At 38.6% G+C, this 12,150-nt stretch overlaps 1 protein-coding gene across 6 annotated transcripts in view; it reads left to right on the plus strand.

Moving 5' to 3' along the window:
- Positions 1 to 12,150, plus strand: part of SH3GL3 (SH3 domain containing GRB2 like 3, endophilin A3) — a 167,527-nt gene that overhangs the window by 105,073 nt on the left and 50,304 nt on the right. For 4 of the 6 annotated variants that reach the window (XR_649338.4, XR_649339.4, XM_009210789.4 and 1 more), the window contains exons 2-4: positions 2,042 to 2,110; positions 7,979 to 8,051; positions 11,650 to 11,793. Coding sequence is in view for 4 of the 6 variants with exons in the window: in XM_009210789.4 (XP_009209053.2) it covers positions 2,042 to 2,110; positions 7,979 to 8,051; positions 11,650 to 11,793 (286 nt within the window). In the remaining 2 variants the exon portion in view is untranslated. The remainder of the gene's footprint in view (positions 1 to 2,041; positions 2,111 to 7,978; positions 8,052 to 11,649; positions 11,794 to 12,150) is intronic. The other 2 variants (XM_009210790.4, XM_009210791.4) reach the window with 1 other exon arrangement.

Below are 12,150 nucleotides of genomic sequence, written 5' to 3' on the forward strand. Positions count from 1 at the left end.
GATTGTGTAACTTTCCTTAGATTCTCAGGCTATTACCTCCAAAGTTGAGAACCAATATGTTGGATGATTTCACTACTGAATAACAACAGCAAAAATGTTTAGGAGAGTTAACTGCTGATGGATACATCTGTTACAACACTGCTTGGTGTGTGGAAATGAAATTCTTGATTTTTTCTGTTGGAAGTTATGCCTTGTATCAAGGCATTAGGATAATTCTCTCTGACTTCTGTACTCAATCTGAAAAGTAAGAATTCTTGTCCAGTGTACCAGATAACTTCTATTATATAGCAAACCACCCCAATTCAGTGGTTTAAAGCAATACCGTTTATTGGACTCCTGTTCCCATGCCTCAGCAGATGGGGCTGATCTTGGCTGGGGTCTCTTACGTTACTGCAGTCACCTGCAGGTCAGCTGAGTGGCTCTGATTCTGAGGGTGGACTGGTTGTACCTTGGGGGGTGTCTGGGCCACTTGTTTCTCTCCATTCAGTTAATTTACCTGGGCTTGTTTACAGGGTAGCAACAGTGTTTCTAGAGAGTGAGTGGAAGCACACAAGATCTTTTCCTGCCTAGCTAGGCTTGTTTCTGTGGGGTCAAAACAAGTTACAAGCCCAGCCCAGATTTACTAGGTGGGGAGATAGACTCCAACTCTAGCTGGGAGAAACTATAAAGACGCAGGACAGGGAGGATGGAGAACCCTGGCCAATTTTGTAGTCTTCTCTAGCTATTGTCTTCAAGAAATTCCTTCTCACACTTCGAATTTAAGTAAAATACTGTCTCCACTTATATTGTTCCTATTAAATAGTAATACCGCATGTGTGTAATAGTAGTAGTAACTACATTTGCATTTAAAACAACCTGCAATCTTTTCACCATTAATTGATGGCACCTCCCTTACTATGAATTTGAATATTCATATTACTATTTTAAGGGCATAGATTATGTTAATGTATTTTGCTAAAGAAAATGATTGAACGTATTTTTTTCTTCCAATTTGTCTTCCTTGTTCTTTAATCCAACCCTACTGGTGGCAGACTTGCTTTTCTAAAGGGTTTCTCTGTGTTTGATGAAGACTCTTTAGGGATCTCTAACTTGTACCCTTTAGCTTGGCATTTGAGAATCTGTCTGCTCCGGGCGTTGCGTAAGTTTCAGATTTTATTTTCGTCCATTCTCCCTTGTGCGCTAGTTTTCACAGTTAAACACAATTTATTGATGTTTTTTGAGCGCATTGGCCATACACAAATTGTCCTCAGCTCTTGGGCAACATTTTTGGTTGTTACGTGTGTGTGTGTGTGTGTGTGTGTGTGTGTGTGTGTGTCCATGCTTGCAGTACTGGCCTTTAGCAAGTAGAGACCGAGGATGCTGCTAAACATCTTGCAGTGCACAGGACAGCCCCCACAACAGATAATTATCTGCTATAAATATCAATAGAGCCGGGGCTGAGAAAACTTGCCGTATCCATTCCTGCCCCTGGCTCTTTTTTCCATGGTGCCTCATCCCAGAAGGCCTTTTCTTCAATGCTGCCCGATGAAATGTTCCCTGTCCTTGAAATGCCAGCTCAAATGCCACATCTTCTAGGAAACAGATCCTGCATGAACCCACTCCCAGTGCTGTGGGTTCTCAAAGTCCATTCTGTGCATCACTGAAGTGACTACCACTTAGTGCATTTACAATAATTTGTCTCTAGTACTATTATTTTTTAATGGTTCTTATTCTTTCCTTGTTTTTTAGTTGAATGTGTGTTGACTCTTTGGGTGAACTGTGTGTTCCTTGATGACAAGTATCTCTCGTGTCTTTGTCCTACAGCACTTACCATGTGTTTTACACATAGTAGGTGCACAATAAATATCTGTTGACTGCATGAGAAATGTATGTCTTCCTATGCCTTTAGATATGGTTACCCCTTCCAACAATTTTCTTAAAGGACTTAGTTCAAAAAATCCAACAAGTTGAATCCAAGTTTGTTTCTGTTTTTAATAATTTAGGTAAAAAACTGTGACAAGAAATCATTGTACAGTGCAATTATTTATGTTTATTTCTGCAGCTATTTAGTGAAAAAATAAGTGGTGCTGAAGGAACTAAACTAGACGATGAATTTCTTGACATGGAAAGGGTAAGAGAGCATTTTAATTTGTAAATTGATTAGAAACTGACTTTCATTGTGATATGAGATATACTGCTATTGTAAAGGATATTCGAGTGGAAATCTAGGATGTTTAAATATAGGTGTGGATTATGCAGTCTACGAGGCAATGCTTTCCCACGTCCCAGCCCAAATCAGATCCTCCCCCTGTAGCTATATCCAGTTTGCGCAGGTCGAGTAATGAGATCGATGTGGCTAACTGGTACCCTCTAGTGGACAGAAGTCTGAATGTGCAAAAGATGGGCAATCTTGGCAGTTACTGCAAGGCCAAAGTAATTTGTAGTATATATTTTGGAGAATCAAAATGTATTTCTGGGACAAGATTTTTCAAATGCATAATGATTTATTTACCGTGTGGAAGACTCGGGTTCTGCTCCCATGTGTTGGCAGGAGCTGCATAGCAAACAACTTTTATCCTGGTTCTGCCACTAGAACCAGAGTGTGGGAACTTGGATAAGTGAATTCATCTTTTTGAACTGATACAGAGATGATAAGTGTGCCCTGCTTGTCTCAAATGGATTTTGTGAGAATTATGCAAACATTAACATATTTGAAATAACTTACAAAAAATATGAAGGGCTTGGGACAGAAATGATTGTAACATGCTCCAAAGAAAAATGGTATCGTCTCTGTCCCTTAACATGTTTCCCAGTCAGCTGTGTGGAGTTGCTCATGTGGAGGCAGAACTAGAACCACCAGTATTAACAACATAGTGTTTCTTTCCTCATTGTCTGGGCCCTTTAAACATAGCCTTGTTTTAATAATTAGACACCTGCCCCGCCCCCTCTGTCAAAGGAGAGAGGGAGGAAATGACACAAGGCGTCCACCCTCAGGTGTAACATCAAGGCTGCAGACACAGTAGGTAGCAGAGATGTGAGCAGGTACTGGGGGAGGAAGTCCAGCCCCAGGCTGTCCACCGCCCGGGAGAGTATCTCCTCAGGATACCTTGGCTCTGGCCAGCTCATCTTCCAGGGAGTTCTCTGTTCTCTGGATGAGAGCTATTGAGTGTCTAGAAATGTTAATGCCTTGAGGGGGAAAAGCTTATTTTGTTTTTGCTTTTGACAAAAATTAATTTCTGAACCTTTAAACCATGGAAACATGTTCACACCATTGACATACCTTAAATTACTTTAAAAAACTCTTAATATACAAATATGTGATGTATAGCTTTGTTACTAACAAAATGATTTAGTTGAAATGTTAAATTTTAAAGCATTTTTCAAGAGTTTCAGTTTCAGTTAATGGATTGAGATCCTTCTTGCTTACCTGCTTTTACCTCCAAAAACCCCAGTGAGTTACAGAAGAAACATAAAGTCTATTATCTGTTTTATTGCAGCAGTGAAAAGCATGGAAACATAACAGATGACCAGAAGTTTTAAAAACCTTCCAGAAGAGATGCATTAGATGATATTAGACCCACCTAAAAATGATACAGAAATGCCAAAGTAGTGGGAAAAAATATTCTATAATTAATGCTAACAATATAAAAATAGAGGAACAATAGTAAAATCATAATAAAATTTGATGCAAGAAAAGCACTAAATTTAAAAAGCTTTTTAATTATAAAAAGATACAGTCAATGTAGTCTATCAGGAAATTATAATGGTTATGAACCATTCTGTACTACATAACATAGCATTTGAATTTGTAAGGTAGAAGCTGTCAGAAATAAATGGAAAGTTGATAAAAATATAAGTAGACTTCACATACCTCTCTCATAAAATAATAGATTAAACTGACAATAATCAATAGGCTCATGGAGGATTTGCATAAAATATGATTAATAACTTTGATTATAAATAAATATAGATATCTGCATTCCCCAAATGGAGAATGTGCATAGTTTTCAAATTCCTTTGGGACAAATACGGTAATCAATTATGTACTAAGTTATAGAAAAAAAAAAACTTGATAAATTTCCCCAAGTGATACCATAGAACACAAGAAGTATAAGGGAAGGTAGAGCTTCTAAATTCTGGATGTTTGGAAATTTAAAAATATGTAAGAGTAATTCTTAGTTTAAAGAGGAAATGGAAAGTAAAATGACGTTATTTAAGCATGAGTGACAATTCTTTATGTCAAAGCCTGTGATATGTGGCTAAACTGTAAATGTATTTAAAGAAAATAAATGTTGGGAGAAAGTGAATAAATCATGCAATCCAAGAAGCTAGGAAAATAACAGCAAGTTAAATTACTCTAGGTAGAAGGTAGAAATCAATATGGATAAAAAAAGAGATTAATAAAATAGAAAACAATAATCACAAAAGATCGAAACTACAAAGCCAAGAGCTTTAGAAAAGCTGTAAAGCAACAAACCTCTACCGAGTGTGGCCAAGAGGGAGAAAAAGGAAAAACACAAATAAATTACATAAAGAAGAAGAAAGAGGATATGCCCACTGATAGCATTTTTTAAAGAGAATGCCGTATATAAGTGTCAGAAATGAGAGTTGCTAGCAGCTGTCTTACTCAGGGGCTGGGCCTAAGGGAGTCAGTGGCACAGCCCTTGGGACATCTCATGGGCAGGGTGCCAGCATTAAACAGAAATTCCAGATTTAACTAACCAAGATGCTGCCATACCAGGTTGACTTCACAAAAATAATTTTTACCACTCTGCTTTCCTCTATTTTTCTTAATGGTTTGGCAAGATATTTTCATAGCATTTGGTAGATGTGAATAGACACATACACACACACACACACACACACACACACACAATAGTGTCCTTAGTTATTCTAGGAGGGAGATTTTGTTTGTTTTTAAGCTACATGAGTTTTTGTTGTTTTTTTGTTTGTTTGTTTGTTTTTAATGCTCATCTTGACTCCATATTAGCCAGCATATTTACTCTTCAATTTGTAAAGGGTTTATTTCTAGTTTTGATGCTTGAGCTGGTGTGGAGGCAGCTCCAGTATGTGCATGTCAGGGCCTACGAGGCCCTTGCAAGTTTTTGGTCATTTGTTTCTTGGGCTTTTTTGTTTCAAAAGATATAAAAAAAGATCTGAAGTAGAAAATGTCCCCATTCTAATTCCTCTCATCATCATCATCATCATCTTCTTTCGGAAGTGACTCAGCTTTCTGATGGCTTTTCATGTCCAAAAAGTTTTGTATATATCAAAGGGAACACTATGTTTTAACTAATATCTAATTTGTTACATTATAAATCTAAAATCTTCAGTTTTCTTAAGCTTTAAGCTGAACTTACGAATCTTATTTCCAAATTTAGTAATTTTGCTATAAGATGATAATCATTATAGTTAATTTTCATTCAAGGTTGCATTAATTAACACATAAGCTTAACAGATTCAATCCTTAAATATTTACCACCAGTTCTATAATTAAGTAAATTCCCTTAGACATTTCAAGCTATAATCACAAAGGCAATGTATAGGACTCCCTCAAACTTCACATAAAATCTATTAACAGCATTTTCCTAAGCCCTTAACATTTCTTGTGACTAATAAGACATAAATATCTAGGTTATCGGATTCTCTTAAACATTTTAACGATCTTGGCAAATAGCTGAACGTACCAAAGAGATCTCAAAGTCACAAAACTTGTTACTAGGCCAAACGCACATGCACATGCCCACTTGCACACACAGCACACGTGTATCAGTAATATAGGTTTGACTCCTTTTTTTTCTTTTTTATCATTTCTATACTGTCTTTTAAAACTTTCCTGGGGCTCCAGATTAATTTATTTAGTCCAAATTAATGTATTTAGCTAAGGGGAACAAATGCGATTTCAGGCAGGATAAGATTGCTTGCTTGCAAACTTGTGACCCTGGCAGGATCATAGTTCTCTAAATTACAAAAATGATCTGTCTTCTATTATAAATCAGTCTGCAGCTCGCTTTCTTCTTTTGTATGTACTTTGAATGTCGATCCTCCTTATTTTTTTTCCTTATGATGAAAGAGTATTCCTTTACTTGGATGTTTCATAATGTATCCAATCAGTCTCCTATTGATTTCCATTTTCAATATTACATAAGATGGCCTAACAAACATGTTTTTCCTTCACTGCAATTTGCTGGTGTGTTTCTAAAAGGTTAAATCCTTAGAAGTATAATACCTGGCTCATTAATATGTCCATTAATAAGAACTTCTCCCTTGACCTCCAAAAACATATCATTTTGCATTCCTGTTGTGTATGAAATGACCCATTACTCCACACCCATATAATACCTGATATTGAGTATAACTGATTTTAAAAATGCTTTTATCAATCTGGAGAATGTAAAGTATCTCCTTTTTATTTACAGTTCTGAATATTTTTTTCAAATCTTTGTAGGCAGCTTATGTTTTTCCTCTTTACCTTCTTTCTTTTTAAGACCTGGAGTCTCGCTCTGTTGCCCAGGTTGGAGTGTAGTGGTGTGATCTCGGCTCACTGCAACCTTCTCCTTCCAGGTTCAAGCGATTCTCCCACCTCAGCCTCCCGAGTAGCTGGGATTACAGGCACCCATCATCATGCCCGGCTAATTTTTGCGTTTTTGTAGAGATAGGGTTTCACCATGTTGGCCAGCCAAGTCTTGAACTCCTGACCTCAGGTGATCCACCAGCCTCAGCCTCCCAAAGTACTGGGATTACAGGTGTGTGCCACCATGCCCAGCCTTTTCCTTCTTTCTTGTTTGTTTAAATGGGAGTTTTGAATATTACGGATACTAACCCTTTGTCCTTTGTATATTTTTGTTTGCCACTTTTGGCAAATGTCACATACTGTATCTTTTCGTGTTCAGTTTTTGAGTTTTTATGGAGTCGGAATTTTGGTCTTTTTATTTATGACATTTGAATTTCAGGTCCTGGTTAGAAGTTTCTTCCCACTCCAGTATTTCAAAATACTCTCCTCTATATGTTAGTCGTTTTATACTCTGGTTTTTTTAGGTTGATATTTTAAATCATGTATATAGTATGAAGACTCACTTTATCAGTTTGCCAAATTTTAACAAAAAAAAAAGAAAAAATTGAAATTATGATGGGATTTGGATGAATTTTGCATGTTAATTTGGGAAGAATGCATATCTTTCCAAAATTGAGTTTTACCATCTAAGAATGTGGTTTTTCAAATAGGTGTTGTGAATTTCTCATAGTGGTTATTCTTTGTTATTACATTTTTATTGCTTTTATGAATGAGATATTTTTCTTTACATTTTCTTTTGGCCTATTGATGGTATAAATAAAGCTATTGCAACTTGCATTTTAACTTTATTGTTTATTCTCATATTAGCTCTCTGGTTAACTAAGAACCAGAAAGTCCAGGAATGGTTTTGCAGAAGGAAAGATTCAGTCTTAACCAGAAAGGGTTAACTTTCAGGGAACGTTTGGAGAAAACTTTGATGTTAACATCTGACCTAGCACAAATGAGTATGTTCATTGTATTATAATACTAATGATTATGATTCTTTTATTGTTGATTACTGAGGCAGTTGCTAATATGGATCATTATTGTGGCATCCTTATATAAGTATAGAAATTCAAGTTCACCCAGCAGATAAGGAGAGTTTGGTTCATGTCTAGTGTTAGTTTTGAGAGACTTCCAAGTATATCTGATGATCTAGTGGAGCATAATAACTTTTCCAGATTTTCTAAATATTACCTTAATATTCATTTTAATGTTAAAAGGAAAAGTAAATTAATGTTCTCCAACATCACTGGAAGGAAGTGATGTTCCAAAAATCAGAAAGTGAGAAAATATTGCATCTCCCAAAAATGTTGAAAACGTTCATTTGGATTAAAATCATCATAATGGTGTTAGAAAAATTAAATTAATGAAAATTACTCCTCTGTTCTTTTGTGAATTTATTGAGTTTGTCATTTACTAACTTTTTTAAATTTTGCTTTTAAGAAAATAGATGTTACCAATAAAGCTGTTGCAGAAATTCTTTCAAAAACCACTGAATATCTTCAGCCAAATCCAGGTAAAGTTGAAATATTCTCTTGTTCATTTGCTGTCACAGACCCTAATAATCCATGTTTACTTGGTGTTTAGTTGACATAATGTAGAAACAATGTCATCTGTGTCCCAATAATGAAATTCAGTTTTTAAAGCTGAGTCTCCAGTGACCAAAGGTAGTTGCATTCAGTCCTATTGATGAGAAACAGAACATATATTTGTGAACTTCAGTTGACGTCATCCGAATGGAATGCTGGTCATAGCAACAAGGGAGCACTGAGCAAAGGTTTTTTTATGAGTTGCTTCAGAAAGCCACTAAACATTTGGCAAATATTTTCTTACTCCCTTATTTCCTCTTTATTCCTCTTCATAATTTTTTTAAAAAATTCTGCCCTTGTGTACCATATACATAGAGGTATATGTTAATTTGAAAGAGCTTTCTCTTCATGGCTTAAATGCTGGAGAAACAAGATGTAGTGAATACGAAAGACTGCATAAATCCAGTGTCACATCAGCTTCTCCACTGAAGGTCTGGGTTTCTAGGTCCCCAAGCAGCATCTATTGATGAGATTTTCCCAGGTTGTAAATTATAAGAACCAATAGAGGGCGCCCAAGCCTTGAATTCTGTGGATTTCTGAAGCCGCCTTTCCTTTTTAGGAATTTATTATTTGCGTGGAGTTTCTGTGATTCCCTTGACTGTAGGAATCAGCACAAACCTAACCATTTGAAAACTGAGAAAGTAAAAATTTAAGAATATAAATTTTATCAGATGTATCCAGGCAGGTCTAAAGTTCTTTACAATTGTGTTGATGATGATAGCTTTGAAAACCATAAAAATGTATCTTCTCCTCCCTGGCCACATGAGTGATTGAAATCAGCCCCACAGATTGCTTTTCCTGATATATCAGTCAACAAATATTTATTAAGTGCTTTCTCTGCACTAGAGGATTTTGGGGTGCTGGAATACACTATGAAATCAAACAAATGTTTCACCCTCAACCAGCTGACTCTTGAATGGGATAAGGAGGTGTTGGCCAACAATGAAAGTGTCCACTGGCTAGAGGTCTCTGGTTATTCCTAGAGAAGAGGCAGCCCTAGCAACCTCTTATCCAGTTTAATGGCTCTTACCCATATGCCTGCTGCATCCCACACCCCACTCCAACAGCGGGAAAGATGGGCAGAGAGAGAGAGAAAGAGTGTGTGTGTGGTGTGTGGGAGTGAAGCCTTTGGGCCTGGGGACCTGGAGGATAAATGCTTTGAGGATAAATGTGAGGTTCAAAAGTCCAGCACTGGCCAGGCACAGTGGCTTATGCCAGTAATCCCAGCGCTTTGGGAGGCCAAGGCATAATGATTGCTTGAAGCCAAGAGTTCAAGACCAGCCTGGACAATATAGCAAGACTCTATGTCTACAAAACATTTTCAAAATTAGCCAGATGTGGTAATGCGTCTGTAGTCCTATTTATTCAGGAGGCTGAGGCGGGAGGATCGCTTGAGCCCAGGAGTTTGTGGCCGCAGTGAGCCGTGATCATACCACTGCAGTACTGGGCAACAGTTGTTGTTTCAAAACAACAACAAAAAAGGCTAGCACTGTGAATGCCAGGTGAATGTAAGTGGCATTCACAGCTGGCACTGTGAATATCACTATTCACAGTGCGGTCTATTGCTGGAAATGTGGAATCTTAAGCTCAATCCAGACCGATGGGAATCACTCTACATTTTAACAAGATCCTTGGATTATTTATGTACACATTAAAAATTTGAGAAGCACTGATTTAAAATACGTTAAAAATAAGTACAAAATTATTAAAGTAGGGAAAAAAATGTATCTCTTGACTACCTAAAAGTATCTCAAATACCACAAACTAGTATGTGATTCACTCTCTCACTTACAGGATGAAATCTCAAATCCTTAGCTTGGTCACATTTTCATAGTCACATTTTCAATCATAGTCACATTTTCCCATAGCTGTCTCCCACTTTGTCCTGTATTAATATCTTTTTAGGTCAAACAAGCCTTCTCCTTGTCTACTGATTATGCCACAGTATTCCTTCTTCTACACGTTACTGACACTGTTCTCTGTACTATTCTCTGTACTTTCCATCTTTCTTCAGCATATTGCTGCCTTTCCCTTGCCCTGCACCACACAGGACTTTATTTTCATAATTACGTCCTGTATATTCTGCCTCCCAGTAGCTAGACTTTGAGCTCCTTGAGGGCAAAGGCTGTCTCTGGAGTCCCGGTAATGAGCACAGTGTGTTGTTGCACAGGGCCCAGTGCAACAATGAGTAAATACTCAGTGCCTGAGTCAGAGGAAGGAAAGGAAGGTAAGACGCAGTGATGCCCATCACCTCCCTAGGGAGCAGGGGCTGAGCTGCACCTTGGGACCAGCCACACAAGGCTAGCATTCACTAAGGGTGGGTGGTCTGTCTCCTCCTATGATTCTGCCTCCTAAACAGCAGCACCTGCCTCCCATAATACTGAGAATCATTAGGCTGAATCAGTCCTTGGGAGCACAGTGTGTGTGTGTGTGTGTGTGTGTGTGTGTGTGTGTGTGTTAATGACCGGTTGCTTGTTTGAAATATCCTCCTTAGGCCGGGCGCGGTGGCTCAAGCCTGTAATCCCAGCACTTTGGGAGGCCGAGACGGGCGGATCACGAGGTCAGGAGATCGAGACCATCCTGGCTAACACAGTGAAACCCCGTCTCTACTAAAAATACAAAAACTTAACCGGGCGAGGTGGCAGGCGCCTGTAGTCCCAGCTACTCGGGAGGCTGAGGCAGGAGAATGGCGTGAACCTGGGAGGCGGAGCTTGCAGTGAGCTGAGATCCGGCCACTGCACTCCAGCCTGGGTGACAGAGCGAGACTCCGTCTCAAAAAAAAAAAAAAAAAAAAGAAATATCCTCCTCAGCAATTCCATTTTTGTTTACATTTAAACAAAAGAAAAAGCATATCAGTGTCACACAGGTGTCAGTGTCTGACTTCACGTGTTAGCAGCTGCAAGCTTTCCAAAGGGTCTCACTCAAGGGGTGGTGCTCACAAAAGCCTGGTCACTATTATTTGAAGTCAGCAATGTGCGCCATCATTTCTTTTTTTTGAGACTAAGTCTCTCTCTTGTCCCCCAGGCTGGAGTGCAATGGGGCGATCTTGACTCACTGCAACCTCCGCCTCCCGGGTTCAAGTAATTCTCCTGCCTCAGCCTCCCGAGTAGCTAGGATTACAGGCATGTGCCACCATGCCTGGCTAATTTTTTGTATTTTTAGTAGAGATGGAGTTTCTCCATGTTGGTCAGGCTGGTCTTGAACTCCTGACCTCAGGTAATCCGCCCGCCTTGGCCTCCCAAAGTACTGGGATTACAGGTGTGAGCCACTGCGCCCAGCTGATGTGCGCCATCATTTCTATGGTTCATCGTGGCTGTGGAACAGTGCACTTAGCACCCACCTTTGTAAAGAACCTAGAAAATTACGTGAGAAAATTAAATAGTTTACACACAATTGTTTCAGGCCTCAGGTCTCTGGCATTTTGTTTAAGGTGACCTCAATTTTGGCAGCTGCATTTATTAAATGCTATGTACCTGTCACTCCAACTTGTAACTTTAAAGAATTACAAATGACAATGTTTTTAAGCATACAGAGCTAAGCTAGGAATGCTGAACACTGTGTCAAAGATCCGAGGGCAGGTGAAGACCACAGGATACCCGCAGACGGAAGGCTTGCTGGGGGACTGTATGCTGAAATACGGGAAGGAGCTTGGGGAAGACTCCACCTTTGGTGAGTTATTCCGAGATAACCTCAGGGAGCTGAGAACTCCTCCAGTATGGTTTTAGGTTATGCACAAACCCTTCAGTTTAACAACCTTTATTATTTTTCCATATTACAAAAGTAATACATGTTAATTGCAAGAGGTTTAGAAAACATAGGTAAGTAAAATAAAGAAAAATGCTAACATCACCCATAATCCCATACTCACTGATAGGCCCAGTTAAACTCTGTTGTGTATCTTCTCTTTTTTTTTTTTTTTTTTTTTTTTTTTTAGGAGACAAAGTCTATGCCCAGGCTGGAGTGCAGTGGCGTGATCTTGGCTCACTGCAACCTCTGCCTTCCAGGTTCAAACAATTCTCATGCCTC

Source organism: Papio anubis, chromosome 7 (assembly GCF_008728515.1).
Source record: "Papio anubis isolate 15944 chromosome 7, Panubis1.0, whole genome shotgun sequence".
NCBI lineage: Eukaryota > Metazoa > Chordata > Mammalia > Primates > Cercopithecidae > Papio > Papio anubis.